We start from the raw sequence: 19463 nt of genomic DNA on the forward strand, positions 1-19463 counted from the left end.
ATTTTCTTCACGTCTATTTTGACTATATAATTATTAGCGATTAGTTAATTGTTTCTTTTTTTAAAAATAATTATTTATTTAAATATTTTTTTTTGGTTTTTTTTAATTATTTATTTAAATATTTTTTTTTTGATTTTATCATTTATAGCAATATAGTATAATAATATTATATATTTTATTATAACTTTTTTTCTCTCGCCTTGCTCTTCTCTTTCACCCTTTGTTTCTTTTTTCTCTTTCGTTCTTTCTCTCTTTCTTTTCTTTTTCTTGTTATTCTTTCTCCCTCTCTTTCTAATGATTTTTCACCCTTTTTTTCTTGTTTTACTTTCTTTCATAGAGTTGTTTATGATTTATAGATTCAATAAACTTTATATCAATAATTAATCAGTACAAGTAATTTTATCGTAATAAATAAAAAAATATAATAAATAACAAAATAAATTAAACTTGAATTAAAAATGTACAATTAAAGTTGAATAAAAAGAGAATTAAACATGAATGAAAAATGTAACAAACAAAAACACATTCTATGATTTGTAAATTGAATAAAACTTGTTTTAATAATGAATCAATCAATAATTTGCAAAATTAATTGAACATGTAGTGAAAGTGTATTATATATATAATAAATTTGAATTAGAATACAGAATTAAGCATGAATAAAAAACGAAAAAGGGTCAAAATTGCCCTTAAACTATGTGAAATGGACCACTTATACCCTTCATTACATTTTGGGATCAAAAATACCCTCGTCGTTATCCTAAGAGACCACAAATACCCTTAAGACTTAATATCCCAATTTTTTGTACGTGGCAAGCCACGTGGAACTAATCATTCCACCTAAGTGTTGCCAACTTAGATTCACTACAAAAGAACTTGATCTTTAGTGGCGACAAAGTCACCACAAAATTCCAAAATATTGCCACTGGTTATGAGTGATTTTTAGTGACGACTAATATAAGGCTGCAACAACCATTCGGTAGTAAAACCTATTTTTTAAAAAGAAATACGATAATTAATTTTCGATTGCAACCTAATTTTCTAAAATGAATAACTTGCAATATCAATATTAAAAACACCCAATACTATTACCAAAAATCATGAAAATTATTTCTCTATTCAGATCTCCTATTATATTATGCATCATTGTACATTTTATACATTTACATATAACATAAAAATAAAATATACATTGTCTTCAAACTTCTACTTAATTGATATCATTTTGTTTTTCGAAAAATAATGAAGAAAAAAACACAAAATTAGAATTTGATGTTAAAGACTTTTAGTGACAATTTTTTGGGCTTTTATGGCGACTATTGTTGCCTCTAAGAGTCTAGTTTTTTTGTAATGAATCCTAGTTGGCAATGCTTAGGTGGAATGATTAGTCTCATGTAGCTTGCCGCGTCACTAAAAAATTGTGTGTGTTAACTCTTGAGGGTGTTTGTGATCTCCAAGGATAACGACGAGGGTATTTTTGATCGCAAAATGTAATGGAGATTGGAGGTTACAAGTGGTCTATTTCGCATAGTTCAGGCGTAATTTTGACCCTTTTCCGATAAAAAAAGGTAAATACTGAAAGATCAGTCAATGATTTATAGAGTGAATTAAACTTGTATCAATAATGAATTAAACTAGTAATCCAATAGTAACAAATCAACCAAAAAGTTGCAAAATTAATTAAATTTGCATTAAAGTTGTATCAAATAATATTAAAGTTGAATTACAAGAGAGAATTAAGAATAAATGAAAAACACAGCGGCTTCTCGGAGAAGAAGTTTTCTCTCCAGATCCACGTTGATTTCTTCACTTTTTAGCCACGAGGAGAGAGTAGTCAGGTCAACGGACGTTGGACTGATGCGAACCACCTGTTTAATGGAGGAGTAAGCTGATGGGAGCCCTCGAACGACGCACATGACGAGATCTTTTTCGAAAATGATTTCGTTCATGGTGTCGAGGGCTGTGATGATGGTGGAGACCTCGTCTAAATACTCCGCCATAGTTTTCGTGCCTTTGGTAATTGTGTGGAGACGATCACGCAATTGAAAAATATGAGAGTGGGAAATTGATGCATAGCGTGTTGTGAGGGCCGTCCACAGGGCTGAAGCAGTTGTGTAGGATCGGACATGTTTCTGAACCGTGGGAGAGATGACCGCAATCAAACATGATTGAATCTGGTCATCCACTGCTTTCCAGGCGGCATGGGCCGGATTGTTTTTTTCTGATTTGTCCGTGGCGGTGATGACTGGCGGCGGCGTTCTGTGCTTCCATCGACGTATTTGAGAAGGTAATTGGCCTCAAGGGCTGTAAGAACGGTGATTTTCCATGTAGGGTAATTTATGTCTGATAATTTTTCGGGAATCTAGGCATGAAGATGCCTGAGAAGGAGTTTAATGCCAGAAGGAAGTGAATCGAGAGGATCCACCTCGGTTGTCATGGCTGCCGCCGCCCAAGAGAAGAGAGGGAACGATTGGTGCCCTAAAGAGAGAAAAAAAACCTAGAGAAAAGAAGATCTAGGTTTTCTGGCTCTTGATACCATGAAAGAATATTGATTGTATTGAAGTGTTAACCTAATAAGGGAATACATGGGAGATATATATAGCGGATATAGGAAGAAGTAATAATCCTAATAGGACTAGGATTAAGGAGTACTAATCCTAATAGGACTAGAATTAGTACACAGTAAATACTAATATTATTTAATACTATTTATTTAATACTATCTGTTATTACTTTTTTCACAATTATCGAGCTACATTTCAGTGTTTTGATGGTTCAGCAACACTCTTAAAATAGCAGACCAATGGAAGCTTCCTCTTATTGCTCATTATGTGTATTAATTATTACGTTAAAAGTACTCTAATTAATTCGACTAAAGATACACTAATTGAGTGCTAGGAGAAATTAATATGAAAGAAAAGTATTGAAAGAAAGATCATTCAAATTAATGTGATTGTTGTCTGCAACAAATTAATGTGAAAGAAAAGCATTGAAAAAAAGATCATTCAAATTAACGTGGTTATTGTCTGCAACACCACATATAGTAGAAAGATAAAATTGCGAGTGATCAACTGACAGAAAGACCCCAGCCAATCCAAATTGTGTATGGAAGAAGCAGGGGCTTTCCTATCGTTTGATGCTAATGGAAAGCTCCTCACATTTCCTTTTTATGTTTTTTGTCCGCGTTTCAAAGTTATTTTGAAATCAAATCATGTAAATTTCATCTGTATTCATTGAATGTTAATTTTAAGTAAATATTATACTGAATTGACTCATAAAAAAAATGACAAGTAGATGAAGGGAGTAGTAAATATAAGCCACTGAAGTAGCATATGGTATTAAGAAATCAAAAGAAATACAACGTAGTTAAACTTAAATGGATCCCATATTTTCGTAAAGTTGTAAGAAGTATTTGTATTTTTAAGAAAAAAATTAGTCCAATAGATACAAAAAGTTAAACGCAATCACACTACTCCTTTAACAAACCAATTGAGTTACTTCTTTCACGTAAAATTATAAAATTAGCCTCTTTGGACATTTTTGTCAATTTTCATTAAGGAAAGCTCCTCACATTCGCTCTTATTAATAGTAGTAGAAAGTAGAATAAAAGTTTTTTAAAAACTTCATAATATTGTGTTTAAAATTAAAATAAAAAAATAGTTGGCCAATTTTGCAATCGATAAATCATATCAAAAAAAAATTATAAGTTATTGATAAGGGTTATTAGGTTAATGATTTTAATAGATTTTGAAAATTCTTTTGTTGGATTATCAATTTGATTTTCGATTATATGATTATAATTAATTGATAACCCAATAAAAATACATGAAAATTATTATTTTACTCCTTATTATATAATAGTGTGTCTCTATTGTGATACATTTTTTCTTCTCGACACGAATAAGTATTACTTTGTCTTTTCTTAATATAAGAGTTGATAGTGCTAAAACCATACCATTAATGTTGTATATACAATTTAATGCATGAGTCTTTAGAAGGAACTCAAACATTTTCTTCATAAGCAAAGTATATCAATGTAAAAGTTTGTATTGCATTTCTGTTCTTGCTATTAATATTTTTTTTTTATGAATATCATGTATACATAATCATATCACATTTTTTTATTGGTTAAATTGATAATTGAATCATTAAAGATCAAAATCAATTAATTAAAAATCAATAATAGCTATCGTATAGGTTTGATTATTGATTTAATGTGTTAACAAATCAAAAAAATGATAAATTAAACTCATAATAAATAAAATTGAATTGAACAGATAGATGCACACCCCTACCGCTATGCAACTATAATAAACTTTTCCAAATTTCAAAGCACACTATTACTTGGTAATTGTGTTATACATATATATTAGATGGGGAAGGCCCGTGGCAAGCACGGGCCCAATAGTCAAAATATCAGTATTGATGAATCATTGATGATAGTTACTAGAGAAGATGGATAATGTGATATGTTATATACTATTAGAGATATTCAAAATATATGTACAACTGATATTGGACATCAAGATGATCCATATTAACTAAGGTAATAAAATCAAAATATTTTTTTTTGCCATATGAGATCAACATGTGATTGTGTATCATATCATATGTAGAGGATGTACAAGATTCGTTTAGTGAGAAGTTTTCTGGAGTTTTTGAGCTGCTTTTGTTGAATTGTTCCAAATTAGAATGTGAAATTTAGTGAAAAGTTTCAAACTTTAAGAAATAAAGTGACACTTTTTTTATGTGGATGAGTGGAGGGGGGCAATGAGAGGTGAAGTTTTAGAATTGAGGGGACAACAATGACTACAGGGTCATTGGATCTTAGTTCTTCAGGAAGTTTTGGTTCTTTGCAACAACAACTATTTCAGAATAGTTCATCACCAATCCAAACAACACCCCCTATTCCAAGAAAACCCCCAAAATTGTTTAAGGAGAAAGAGGGATTGTTTCTCTGGATCTGCAAATTCGCCCCTCGAAAGAATGTTGGGATGTTGCTACACTGTGTAGTTTTTGCTGCAGCTTTTCTGTGGGTCTTGTATGTTGGCAAAGGTTTGCTCTCTACACTTCTGTACATTTGTCACTTTTTTTTGAGATGTGTCACATTGTTAGGACTTTTGGCTCCAACTTTTAGTTTAAAGTGGTGTAGTATCCATAATTTCATTCTAGATCATGTCAAATCTTTATGCAAACCAGAGCTTTAGCTATAGTTTGGTGTTCATGCACTTTCAAATACTAAGATAGAGAATTTGCTTATTAAGTAGTACTACAAAATCAAAAATCTTATTTTTGTTATTTCTTAGAGTTTATCGGATACATGAAGGTAAAGGTCTGCTTACACACCACCCTCCCTGGGACCCACTTGTGGGATTACTCTGTGTACGTTGTTGTTGTTATTTCTTTGAGTTAATGTCATAAGAGCTTTTGATAGGCTCTTATGTAGTGTTATCTAGTGGTTATAGTGTTCTAGTTTTCGTAAAATTAATTGGTTGCCTTGCATTTGTTTGCATTTCTGACATTTTTTTAATGAGGAAATTTTCCTGATTTTAGCTAGTTTCCACTGAAGATTCTCAATGAACAACTGTATAATTCAATTTTATGCTTCTGTTATTAAAGGAATGCTTTTGATTCGTCCGTTCCATATGTTGGTGCTTGTACATTTCCTAGATTTTCATCCCTCAAATCTGATTTTCTGCTTTCTGCAATGACCAAGTTTTCAACTCATTTTCAGGTGAAGTTGCCGCAGAACAAAGTAATAGGATGTTTACTCCAGAAAATGTACATAAAATATATTTTTAGGGGTATTGAGTCTATACCAAAAAATAATGTTGGCCGAAGTGTGTCAATTGTCCAACCTCCTCCTCCTCTTCCTCCCCTCTTCTTCCTTCTGTATATTTCAAAGGATACACTCTTCCCCCTGGAAATCCATGTGAAGGCTTTACGTTGCCACCCTCGCCAGTAGATAAGAAGAGGACTGGACCATAATGTAAGTTTAAAAGTCTCGTAATACCCTGAAATTTTTCTCCATTGAATAGATTGAAGGTCATAAATATGAGTACTAAATGCTGAACCTCAGTTTTCTTTTTCTTTTGTTTTTCAGCATGTCCGGTGTGCTACCTTCCTGTTGAACAAGCTATTGCATTAATGCTTGATGCACCATCCTTTTCTCCTGGTGTTAGCAATTTGACTTACATCCATGAAGAAAATCAGAGTAAAGCCGATTTTGGAGGTTCAGATTTCGACGGATAACCTTCGTTGTTTCAGAGGAATGATTCTGACATAATAGAGTCCATGAGGGTGCATTGTGGGTATGATATTATCTCTACTTGATAAAGATTACTGCAATTTTCACAAGATCCTCTATTTTACCATATTTTATATTTCCATTCCACATCCAATTGACAGTTTTGTCAGAGGAGTCAGGCCTGGACATCAGACAGGTTTTGACATTGATGATTCTAACCTTGTTGAGATGGAATCTTGTCAAGGTGTCGTGGTGGCATCGACAATATATGGTATTGATCTTTCAGTTCACTCATTGTTACATTTTCATCTTGTATCTAGTGGACTGTAGTTTTAAAATTTAACAAATATATTCTTGATAAGGGGCTTTTGATTTGATACGGCAACCAAAGAATACCAGTGAATATGCAAAGAAAAATGCATGCTTCTATATGTTCGTGGATGAGCAAATAGAAGCATTTTTGAGAAATTCAAGTGAGCTGAATAGTAGCATGAGAATTGGTTTATGGAGAATTGTTGTTGTTCATAACCTATCTTATGGTGATCCAAGGCGAAATGGAAAGGTAAGCGTTCATAATGTTACATTGCCTATTTAATAAGAGTTTGATTCTTGTACGCATAACCAACAGAGGATGTGTATATATGGATGCATTCGAACTTTTTTGTCAAATAGATGGCAAAGTAACAACATTAGGAGTGGATAACTGCGGGAGTTCTTAAACCTTCTACATCTATGCAGTCAAGTATTAAGACTTTTTCTCTGAGTTGCTCAAAATAAATGTATACAATCATATTAAATGTTTAATTTTGAAAAATATTTTGAAGAGAATGGATTCAATTAAAAAGAAGTGGGAGTTCACGATAACCTTGAAGTCGTCATGACAAAGTTATGGTTATTAGAAGAATTCATTGCACATTTGCAACTACAATCTAGTTAACTGAACTTCTTTTTGCATACAATTTGTTTCTATAAACATCTCTGAACTAAATTATATGAAGGATGAATTCCTGTAATTCAAGATTTCTAATAAGTGCATCTCTTCTACGGTTCTACCTCCTTATCCAATAGCCAATGCTATGTCCATTGGATAGCCAATATCTTTCCTACTTAGATGTGAAGTTTGAATCCTTATCCAACTTTCTGCTTAAATGGAAACTTTTGCATTCGAGATCTAGAAGTCCGCAGTCTAAAAAGGCTCTTAGGTTTTTTTGTTATCTTCCTAAAAAAAATTAAAAATCTGAACAGACTGTTGTTTCAATTCTAGATGGGTCTATATATGGAAATATCTAGAGTTCCATTATCTACTGTAGTGAGCAAGCACAAAGTGCATTTGTCTTCAAGGTTTTCTCAAATCTTATTTGATGCACATACTATTCATATTCTATATACAGAAGACATTTTAGCTTTTGCTTTCGTTGTGCCTTTATGATATTGATATCTTTTCTAATTTCTTCCCTAGTTTTCATTACCTTATGGAGAAAGAGACAATATAATGATTTAATAAGTTATTTTAGCAATCTAAACGTCTCAAAGTTTATCATAGTTTTGATCTACAATTCTGAAAGTTTAAGTTCCTACTTGTCTTTGTATTCTGTATTTTATCACATCTCTCTGGAGTACTAAAAAGAAAAGATAAATATTACGCTAGTCTTTTCTTTATCTCTGCATTAGGAATTACCTTCTGTGCTTAATATGAAGAGCAGCAGGATCACTAATACTCTTCCCCAACCATGGGAGAGCAAATGTGGAGGAGAAGTAAACAAGGAAAGAACTAAAGTGGATAGACAACAAATGTACAGATCCAAAAAGTATAGCGAAATTACCCATCTACCCTTGTTCATCCTCTAGAAATCTCCTCAACTATATATATATATATATATATATATATATATATATATATAAAGTACAATTTAAATAGTTTTGGGAACAACTTTTTAAAGTTGTGTTAGTCCTTCAACTCCCTCTTCTAAATAGGGGAGATTTTTGTTACCTTCCTAAAAAAAAGAAAAATTTGAACAGTCTGTTGGTTCAATTCTAGATGGGTCTATATATGGAAATATCTAGAGTTCCATTATCTACTATAGTGAGCAAGCACAAAGTGCATTGGTCTTCAATGTTTTCTCAAATCTTATTTGATGCACATACTATTCATATTCTATTTACAGAAGACATTTTAGCTTTTGCTTTCGTTGTGCCTTTATGATATTGATATTTTTTCTAATTTCTTTCCTAGTTTTCATTACCTTATGGAGAAAGAGACTATATAATGATTCAATAAGTTATTTTAGCAATCTAAACGTCTCCAAGTTTATCATAGTTTTGATCTACAATTCTGAAAGTGTAAGTTCCTACTTGTCTTTGTATTCTGTATTTTATCACATCTCTCTGGAGTACTAAAAAGAAAAGATAAATATTACGGTAGTCTTTTCTTTATCTCTGCATTAGGAATTACCTTCTGTGCATAATATGAAGAGCAGCAGATCACTAATACTCTTCCCCAACCATGGGAGAGCAAATGTGGAGGAAAAGTAAACAAGGAAAGAACTAAAGTGGATAGACAACAAATGTACAGATCCAAAAAGTATAACGAAATTACCCATCTACCCTTGTTCATCCTCTAGAAATCTCCTCAATTTAATATATATATATATATATATATATATATATATATATAAAGTACAATTTAAATAGCTTTGAGAATAACTTTTTAAAGCTGTGTTAGTCGTTCAACTCCCTCTTCTAAATAGGGGAGATTTTTGTTACTTTCTAAAAATAAATAAAATCTAAACAGTCTGTTGGTGCAATTCTAGATGGATAGATATGAAAATATCTAGAGTTCCATTATCTACTGTAGTGAGCAAGCACAAAGTGCATTTGTCTTCAAGGTTTTCTCAAATCTTATTTGATGCACATACTATTCATATTTTATATACAGAAGACATTTTAGCTTTTGCTTTCGTTGTGCCTTTATGATATTGATATCTTTTCTAATTTCTTTCCTAGTTTTCATTACCTTATGGAGAAAGAGACTATATAATGATTTAATAAGTTATTTTAGCAATCTAAACGTCTCCAAGTTTATCATAGTTTTGATCTACAATTCTGGAAGTGTAAGTTCCTACTTGTCTTTGTATTCTGTATTTTATCACTTCTCGACACTACTAAAAAGAAAAGGTAAATATTACGGTGGTCTTTTCTTTATCTCTGCATTAGGAATTACCTTCTGTGCTTAATATGAAGAGCAGCAGGATCACTAATACTCTTCCCCAACCATGGGAGAGCAAATGTGGAGGAGAAGTAAACAAGGAAAGAACTAAAGTGGATAGACAACAAATGTAAAGATCCAAAAAGTATAGCGAAATTACCCATCTATCTTTGTTCATCCTCTAAAAATCTCCTCAATTTAATGGCAAAATTACTAATTATCCTTGTTAAATAAAGTAAATTTTCCTTTAATTTCGTTGTCATATATTTGTTATTCATGTATATAATTATTTGTCTTGGATTGGACGAAACACTTTATTTATTCTTTACGCTTAAACCCCCACAAACAGAAAAGCTTTTTTGCATTTTTTGACTTTCATAATACTCATCTTCCCTAAAGCGAGACACCTGTTCATTCTCCAATAAAAGAAAGCCAAATTTACTGTACAGTTTCTACTACCTTTAGTACAAATTAGGATATGTTGTGTTCGTCCTTTCATTGTGTTCCTTATTAATAAGTAGATAAACAGACAATTTTAACATACATCATACTAACCTTGTATGAAAATTGAGTAAGAGTCTCGCATCTTGAGCACTCTTTCTTCTGACATTGTGGTGCCAACACCATACGAACAACGTTATTTCTTCTTTTTGTATAAAATGTTTGTTTTCTTACTTTAGAAGTCCTGACTTTGTGATTTTCTAATAACTAATATCTAAACCTGGATCATAAAGCGGTTATCACAAAATCACAAGACAATCAAACACCAAAAGAAAATAAAACACGGTATATTATCTTAGAGAAGTTATTTGTAAGTTCATGAATAGTTTCGTAATGTAATAGCTCTTCAGAATAATATAACATTGTAATAACACTTCATTTTTCTCAAAATTTAAATCATACCTCTCAATTGGCATCTCCAAAATTGCTAAAGAAAGTAAAAGTAATAGTAAATAAAGAACAAAACATGTACAGAAATAACGACCATATACAATTATTTACTGAAAATTTTATACACCTGCAAATAAAGAGGTAGAAGAAAAAAACACGGACGAAAAATTCATTAACATAGCACAGTAAATGAGAGAGCTAGTGAGAGCGCACGAACCATATGAGTACATATAAGTGGCAAGGAAAATAAATAACTCTAGGACAAAAAAATATCTAATTGTTCGTGCAGTTTATAGGTTTTAATGATAATGATGTCTATGAAGGTGATGGATCCTAATGACCCCAATTTTTTGCTCTATAGTTTATATTTCATCATATAAGCCAAGTACTTGTACATTTTATTCTTGGGCATCTTTTCTAATATTTCAGTAAGAACTATGCAGTACAAGATATTTTGGTTGAAGAATAGTGTTTACTGCTGGTGATCTATGTCAGAGTAGAGAGAAAATGTAACAACACATTTAATGATATGTAGTATATACGTTTGACTTATGGATGGTCTTTATGTACGTTGTTGCAATATATAAAAGTCTTAGATCAGGCACATATTGTACATAACTATCAGTATTATTACCAATTGAAAATTTAAGTTGTTCAAAACATATGTCTGGTCGTGTAGTTATTAGGAAGTACTTTATTCCCAATGTAGGAGTTCACGGCGTATTAGGCTTCAATATGAATACCGGACATTGGGTGGCTCCACTTTCAAGCCCGAGCATTATTATTAAGAGACTTTAACTTTGAATTGGATCCTATTCTATGTGAATCTAAATTAGTCCGACTCTAATATATACACAGGCGGAAAACAAAAATAAAAGGCTTACTACTATTATTGAGAACCTTTAACTCTGAACGAGATCCTACTCAATACAAATCTAAATTAGTCCGATTCTAATATAGACACCAAAACGAAAAAAATAAAAGACTTACTGGTACTATTAATATGGAGTAGTACTTTTACAAAGTGTCAACTTAATAATACATAATCACAAAACTTGAGCAAATGTTGTTAAATATAAAATTAAAATAAAGTTGTGTCATTGCAAATGTTGAATTTCTTGGTTGGGTTGGGTAGGGTAGGTTTCACAATTTGTAGTCAATTTCTCTAATAACTGACCTTGTCATATACTACCACTAGAATTGTCATGCCGGTGCTAGGACGGGCCAACATTCATGTACATGTGACAATAATAAAACCTCATAATGTATGTCTTGAAACAAAATTAATCATGTTTCAATATTGCATCAAGATAGTGATTGATAGTGACGTAATAATACTGATACTAGAATTTAGGTTTGGGTATTTTTCACTTCCTATTGATTTAAGTCTCAGAATATTAAAATTTATTTGAAAAAAAATATGCAATACTTAAAAGATACTAGCATATTTTGATTGAAAATTAAATAAAAAGACAGCAATAATGAGTAAACAACGCAACTCATGTATTGCACTTTACTTGAAGTCCCATGATTTATTTCTTCTTCGACACTTGTCTACCTTTTTTCTTTTTATTTTGAAGTCTCATTTTTGTTTGTTCTGTTCTCTTCAATTCTTTTGAGTTCTATAATAATTAAAAGTGATCACAATTCGATATGTGGACCTTAGATTCCTAAACTTTTGAATATAGATTATAGCTTAAGATTTCTAAGTGAATTGTGGACATATAGTATTTGGTGTTATGCCTGAGTCATTTTATATGGAGTACTTAGAAATTGCGTAAATTCTGCCTTTTTTGATCCCATGCTTTCCGTTGGTCAACAACCAACTAAATCTATACTTCTTCACTACTCCTACAGGGAAGGTGGAAGAAATTCGTTCTTGTCTCTGGATTGCCTCACAACTCGAAGCATGAGGCCTGGACCCATCGGTGGATAAGATCACATCTTCATGACAAAAGGTGTACACGTTCGGCCTAACTCAAGGTAATGGGCCAAACCTAACGAGTCCAAACAAATTGGATCTTATTGTATGACAAAACCACAGATTGAGCTTAATATTCAAGGCCCAGAAAAGATGGGTTGAATCCAGAAACAAATAAAATATTACAATACATATATTTTATGAAAAGAAAAAATTGTACAATTAAAATTGCTTTTGGTACAAATTTTTTATGTTGTGTTCGTCCCTCTAAACTGTGTCTTTTATATATATATATATATATATATATATATATATATATATATATATATATTTAAAGTACAATTTAAATAGCTTTGAGAACAACTTTTTAAAGTTGTGTTAGTCGTTCAATTCCCTCTTCTAAATAGGGGAGATTTTTGTTACTTCCTAAAAAAAAAAAATCTAAACAGTCTGTTGGTGCAATTCTAGATGGATAGATATGAAAATATCTAGAGTTCCATTATCTACTGTAGTGAGCAAGCACAAAGTGCATTTGTCTTCAAGGTTTTCTCAAATCTTATTTGATGCACATACTATTCATATTTTATATACAAAAGACATTTTAGCTTTTGCTTTCGTTGTGCCTTTATGATATTGATATCTTTTCTAATTTCTTTCTTAGTTTTCATTACTTTATGGAGAAAGAGACTATATAATGATTTAATAAGTTATTTTAGCAATCTAAACGTCTCCAAGTTTATCATAGTTTTGTTCTACAATTCTGGAAGTGTAAGTTCCTACTTGTCTTTGTATTCTGTATTTTATCATTTCTCGACACTACTAAAAAGAAAAGGTAAATATTACGGTGGTCTTTTCTTTATCTCTGCATTAGGAATTACCTTCTGTGCTTAATATGAAGAGCAGCAGGATCACTAATACTCTTCCCCAACCATGGGAGAGCAAATGTGGAGGAGAAGTAAACAAGGAAAGAACTAAAGTGGATAGACAACAAATGTAAAGATCCAAAAAGTATAGCGAAATTACCCATCTATCCTTGTTCATCCTCTAAAAATCTCCTCAATTTAATGGCAAAATTACTAATTATCCTTGTTAAATAAAGTAATATATATGTTCAAAGTACAATTTAAATAGCTTTGGGAACAACTTTTTAAAGTTGTGTTAGTCCTTCAACTTCCTCTTCTAAATAGGGGAGTTGTTAAATAAAGTAAAATATATACATATATATTGAAAGTACAATTTAAATAGCTTTGAGAACAACTTTTTAAAATTGTGTTAGTCCTTCAACTGCCTCTTCTAAATAGGGGAGTTGTTAAATAAAGTAAATATATATATATATATATATATCTTTAAACTACAATTTAAATAGCTTTGAGAACAACTTTTTAAAGCTGTGTTAGTGCTTCAACTACCTCTTCTAAATAGGGGAGATATATATAATATATTACTTTTTTTTTCTTTTCTTTTCTACTATAGTAGAAAAGCTCTATTCAAAATGTCTATTTAGTGTCAATAAATTAAAAAATAAGGGCATTTGAGTCATTTTAATCAATGAAGTTGATATGTATTAAGCTACTAGGTGTCTATCACTGCACCACAGCAAATGACACGTAGCACACAACTTTTTTGCAGCTCTAAAGTTTTCTGCTCTTCCATGACCCTACTGTTGAATAATTCATATGCACCTCCTCTCCTTTCTTTCTCCGGTAGAAAGCTTTCTAAAAAAAAGACAATATATCCATGGGAGTCCTTTACCTCTTCTTTGGTTGTGTTGTTGTCTTGTCAATTTGTCGGTTTTGTTTTGGACTCTCTCAAGTACTTTGTTAATCCGATGGATTAATCTAGGCTTCTAAGAAACATTTTTTTTTAAATTTCTTCTTCTTCTTATGCTTTCTGCTCCCACAATCTCACGTTTTCTTCTCTGTGCAGTGTTCTTTTGGCAGTTTGTGATTTTCCCAACTTCAATCAACTTTTCATCATCTATGAGGTACTTTCCCCTTTGTCTTTTTATTTTCTCTTTCGGCCATTTTTCTGGGGTTTATGTTGTGGGTTTGTTGAATTTTTTTGTGGGTGATCAATAATTTGCTAAATAAAGCCTTTTTGGCATGTGGGTTTGTGATTTTATTTGGGTTTGGTATTAAAGTTGTGGTCTTTTTGGGGTTTGGGTTGGTTTAGTTTTCCGGGGAAGTAGTGATGGTGATGTTGATTCTTTGTTGCTTTGGTTTATTTCGAAAATCTTAATGGGTGTTTAAATTCTTGCTGAATATGACGCCCTAAACTTACTTTTACTCTAATTCGACCCCTCAATTTCCACACAATTATCACTGCTAATCCATCTAATCTTCAACACATTCTAAAAACCAATTCTCTGTTTATCAAAAAGGCCATAATTCAAATAACACTCTCGCTGATTTCCTCAGTAATGACATTTTCAAGGTCGATGGCGATATATGGAAGTATCAACGACAAGTTGCTAGCCACGAATTCAATACTAAATCACTACGAAAATTCGTTGAATCTGTAGTTGATGTCGAGGTATCTGAACGTTTAGTTCCCATACTCGCGAACGCTGCTTACCATTTTTATTGCCTCTGTGAATGTGACACTAAATTCTTTTAACTTTCTAGCACGGCTATTTAGTTTCCTTCTCCAAGCTTGAGATGGTGGTGCAGCACTATCAAAATCAAACTGCAGCAAGCAAATACAAGCGAGATCATAACACTATAAAAGAATTGAACATCACAAAAGTGAAATATCCCAGTGGAGGCAAAAAGCACTAGATGATTTATTCTCCCTCTTCAATCCTTTGTGGACACCACAATTACCCAAAAAAACACTAACTTATGAAAAACAAAAGAAACTAAAGGATAGAAAAATGGAGTTATGCTTGCAGAGTTGCAGGACCAACATCAAGACATCAAAAGAAAAAATGATTCAGTTCATTACAACCTCAGACATCCTTAACAACATTTTCCTTGCGCCAAGGGTTTATCGAAAACAACCTCTCTATCTCTATCTTCTCTGAGATAGAGGTAAGGTCTGCGTACACTATACCATTTCCGGACCTTATTTGTGGGATCATACCAGGTATGTTGCTATTGTTGTTCTTAGGTAAGACTTTTTGTTTTTGAAAGTCAGCAAATATTCAACTGGTCCCATACATTTTTCCCATGACATAAAACAACAAAACTAAGTTCATTACAAACAAAATAACAGAACTCAAGTAGTAAGATAACAACAATCAAGACAACAACTTACCAATTGCAAAGTTGCTTTAGTGATGTACTCCTCAGGTGGCCATGAGTTCTTCCTATAATGAAACAAAGTACCACTCACTATTTTATTCCAACTCTATAAACCTCTCACCACCCCCTTTAACCACTCAAAATCCAATCTTTCTCCAATCAAAAGACCCTCAAAACCATTAACCAAATCCCCATATACACAAGACACCAAAATCTCTCGTCTCTCTCTTCAACAGAACACCAAAACAGTCCCTTAACCCCAAAAAAGCAGAAGAAAAAAACTTTAGTTCAATTCTCCCACCACCCTTTAACCACTCAAAATCCAATCTTTCTCCAATCAAAAGACCCTCAAAACCATTTAGCAAATCCCCACATACAGAAAAGACCAAAATCTATTCTCTCTCTCTCTTCAGCAGAACACCAAACAGTGCCTTAACCCCAAAAAAAGAGTGGGTTCAATTCTCCCACCAATCTCCTCTTTCAACTACTACACTACAAAACTTAGATCAAACTCACTTTGATCTCAAATCTCAAACAGAGCAAACACAAAAACCAAAACTTGGGTATTATAAAGATTGGATTTTTTTTTACCCAAAATCCAATTTTGACAATATATCAAAAGAAATAACCAAAGAATACTTTCTGGGGGTAGGTGTTGCAGTACGCTGTTGTACGCTGTTTGTATTGTCTCTATATTAGTTTTTTTTTAAATGTAAATTGATGCTAATGCGATGATGTTTGGGTGTTGACTACTTGGATTGATATGGTTATCACATATTTCCTTGCACATTAGCTTGATTACCTGCATTTAATAGTTGGTGTTGAGTACCTGCTTAAATTTTTTTGGTTGTTGTTATTACCAGGGTGGTGCTAGGAAAGTAGTCATTTCTGCTCCTAGCAAGGATGCACCTATGTTTGTTGTTGGTGTCAATGAAAAGGAATACAAGCCAGACCTCAACATCGTTTCTAATGCTAGCTGTACTACTAATTGCCTTGCACCTCTGGCAAAGGTTCCCTTTTTTTTCTTTTGCCCTGTTCTTCATTTTAGTATTTGAGCCTATATGTGAATTTAAATGATTTCTTTTATGACTTTGCAGGTTATTCATGACAGGTTTGGAATCGTTGAGGGTCTTATGACTACAGTTCACTCCATAACCGGTAAGTATTGCTTTATGCATTAGAAGTTAATACAGCTTCCGTAGCTTGAGTACTAAGTAATTATTTTATAACAGCCACCCAGAAAACTGTTGATGGACCATCAGCTAAGGACTGGAGGAGAGGAAGAGCATAAACTATGAGATTAAGTGGTGATGTGGTAAAGGGGTTGTCTTGGGATGTAAGAAGTCAAAGGGAAGGAAGAAAAAAGAAGGGGATGAGGAGGAGATTGGGTGCTGGATGAAGTTGAGGTTTATTATTACATGTTTTTTTTCAATATCTAAAGTTAATACCTCCATCAGTCACACTAGCATTCGCTGTGGTAATTTGAACTCACATTGAAAAAAATCCATTATTTTGTTATTCTTGGAAATTTTAATTGCATTTTTCAGTTGGTTTTCCTTGAAGATTAATCCTATCTTATAAAGAATTGTCACTTAATAGTCGCTCAGGGAATAAGGAAATAAGATTAGACAGAGAGGAGGCTGCAACATTATGTAAATGCTGTAGAATGACTCTATATATGCACTTTTCTTATATTCGACTCACATAATTTAGCAACGTTGGGCCCGTGCTTGCACGGGCAACTCTTGCCTAGTTTTTTATAGAAGCCAACTAGCAGTGTACGAACACTTCTGTTGAATGCCTTGAATCGGACCCGCTACAAACAGAAAGGACGGGGGGCCCAAGCCTGTTAGGGCGTAGCTTAGCACTATATATAGACGCTATGGGAAACCCTATTCTGTAACTCTGTTTTTTGCCTCTCCATAATAAAACTGCTCCCTATCTTCCCGTGGACGTAGCCAATTTATTGGTGAACCACGTAAATCTGTTGTCTTGTTTTTCTCGTTTATATATTTTCTCGTATTATCTCAAATTCCGCACAACAAATTGGTATCAGAGCCTCTCGGTTAATCGGTGTTCTTGGAGAATTCGAGATGTCTGCTTTGAACGTGAAAATAGACAAATTCACAAGGAGGAACAGTTTCAGTTTATGGCAGATCAAGATGCGGGCTTTGTTGAAACAACAAGGCTTCTGGGCGCCGTTGTCGAAAGACAAGAACGCCGTCGTTACTCCTGAGATGGCGATTCTGGAGGAAAAGGCGCACTCGACGATCATGCTGTGTCTCGCGGATGACGTCATCACGGAGGTCTCGGATGAAGAGACTGTTGCTGGTCTGTGGTTGAAGCTGGAGAGTTTGTACATGACAAAATCTCTAACCAACAAGCTGCTTCTGAAACAACGTCTATTCGGTTTACGAATGGCTGAAGGTACACAACTCAGGGAACACTTAGAGCAATTGAATACTTTGTTATTAGAATTGCGTAATATCGATGTGAAGATCGAGGATGAAGATGCTTCCCTGATTCTGTTAGTATCTCTCCCAATGTCGTTTGAGAATTTTGTTCAATCGTTCATTGTTGGGAAAGATACTGTGTCACTGGAAGAAGTCAGATCGGCCCTTCATAGCAGGGAATTACGGCATAAGGCTAACGGCACAAGTACGGACATACAGCCTTCCGGTCTGTTCACCAGTAGCGGAAAGGGAAGGAAAAACGGCGGAAAGAAAAATAAGCCGATGTCGAAGGGTGCAAAGCCGGATGATGTTTGTAATTACTGCAAGGAGAAGGGACATTGGAAATTTGATTGTCCGAAAAAGAAGAAGCAATCGGAAAAACAATCAGTGTCTGCTGCTATTGCTGAAGAAGACACCAATTCTGAAGAAGATATTGCCCTAGTTGCGGATGAGCACACTCATCATTCAGATGTGTGGGTTCTTGATTCTGGGGCATCCTATCACATCTGTCCTAGGAGAGAGTGGTTCATGACTTATGAGGAGGTAGACGGAGGCAGCATCTCGATGGCCAACAGTTCTGTCTGCAAGGTGGTTGGGACAGGCTCGATCAAGATAAGGACACATGACGGTAGCTTCTGCACATTGAACGAGGTCAGGCACGTTCCATTGATGACGAAAAATCTGATATCTCTCAGTCTTTTGGACAGCAAGGGATTCAGCTGGTCGGGAAAAGATGGAGTCTTGCGGGTCTGGAAGGGTTCAAATTTGATTCTGAAAGGTGTCATGCGTGGTACTTTGTATTTTCTACAAAGTTCCACGGTTACAGGTTCAGCCCATGTTGCATCGTCAGAATTTCACCAGAAGGATATGACTAAGTTATGGCACATGAGACTTGGTCATATGGGTGAAAGAGGGATGCAAATTCTGTCAAAGGAGGATTTACTTGCTGGTCATAAGGTTAAGAGCCTAGAGTTTTGTGAACATTGTGTTTTTGGAAAACTACATCGCAACAAGTTTCCAAAGGCCATTCGTAGAACAAAAGGCACACTTGATTATATCCATTCTGATTGCTGGGGTCCATGCCGTGTTGAGTCTTTGGGAGGCTGCAGATTTTTTGTGTCCATTATTGATGACTACTCAAGGATGACTTGGGTGTACATGATGAAGCATAAAAGTGAAGCCTTCCAGAAGTTCAAGGAGTGGAAAATTTTGATGGAAAATCAAACAGGGAAGAAGATCAAGAGGTTGCGAACTGATAATGGGCTGGAATTCTGTTGGTCTGAATTTGATCAATTCTGTAAGGATGAAGGGATTGCTCGACATCGTACAGTCAGAAATACACCACAGCAGAACGGTGTAGCTGAGCGGATGAATCAAACACTTCTGGAAAGAGCAAGGTGCATGCTCTCTAATGCTGGGCTAGATAGAAGATTCTGGGCAGAAGCGGTTAGTACAGCTTGCTACTTGATTAACCGCGGACCACATACAGGCATACAGTGCAAGA

At 33.7% G+C, this 19463-nt stretch overlaps 1 protein-coding gene and 1 long non-coding RNA gene across 2 annotated transcripts; one reads left to right on the top strand and one right to left on the bottom strand.

The window, feature by feature from the left end:
- Positions 1-13864: 13864 nt before the first annotated feature.
- Positions 13865-16946, top strand: LOC104649220 (glyceraldehyde-3-phosphate dehydrogenase 2, cytosolic-like). Its single transcript, XM_069289510.1, has 5 exons — positions 13865-14076; positions 14191-14248; positions 16370-16516; positions 16604-16664; positions 16739-16946. Exons 1-5 carry the CDS (start codon positions 13865-13867, stop codon positions 16795-16797), a joined length of 537 nt encoding a protein of 178 aa, XP_069145611.1. The 3' UTR covers positions 16798-16946.
- LOC138338175 (uncharacterized) lies at positions 14736-16150 on the bottom strand. The gene is made up of 2 exons (XR_011211581.1): positions 15520-16150; positions 14736-14949 (listed from the first exon to the last, which is right to left on the bottom strand). It is a non-coding gene; the product is annotated as an uncharacterized lncRNA (long non-coding RNA).
- Positions 16947-19463: the final 2517 nt, after the last annotated feature.

Source organism: Solanum lycopersicum, chromosome 9 (genome assembly GCF_036512215.1).
Source record: "Solanum lycopersicum chromosome 9, SLM_r2.1".
NCBI lineage: Eukaryota > Viridiplantae > Streptophyta > Magnoliopsida > Solanales > Solanaceae > Solanum > Solanum lycopersicum.

Excerpts from the sequence above, each read along its gene's own strand:
- LOC104649220 (XM_069289510.1), top strand. The coding sequence starts at position 13,865 with ATGACACGTAGCACACAACTTTTTTGCAGCTCTAAAGTTTTCTGCTCT. Across the intron at positions 16,517-16,603 it reads GCCTTGCACCTCTGGCAAAG|GTTATTCATGACAGGTTTGG; the intron begins GTTCCCTTTTTT and ends ATGACTTTGCAG. Across the intron at positions 16,665-16,738 it reads TACAGTTCACTCCATAACCG|CCACCCAGAAAACTGTTGAT; the intron begins GTAAGTATTGCT and ends ATTTTATAACAG.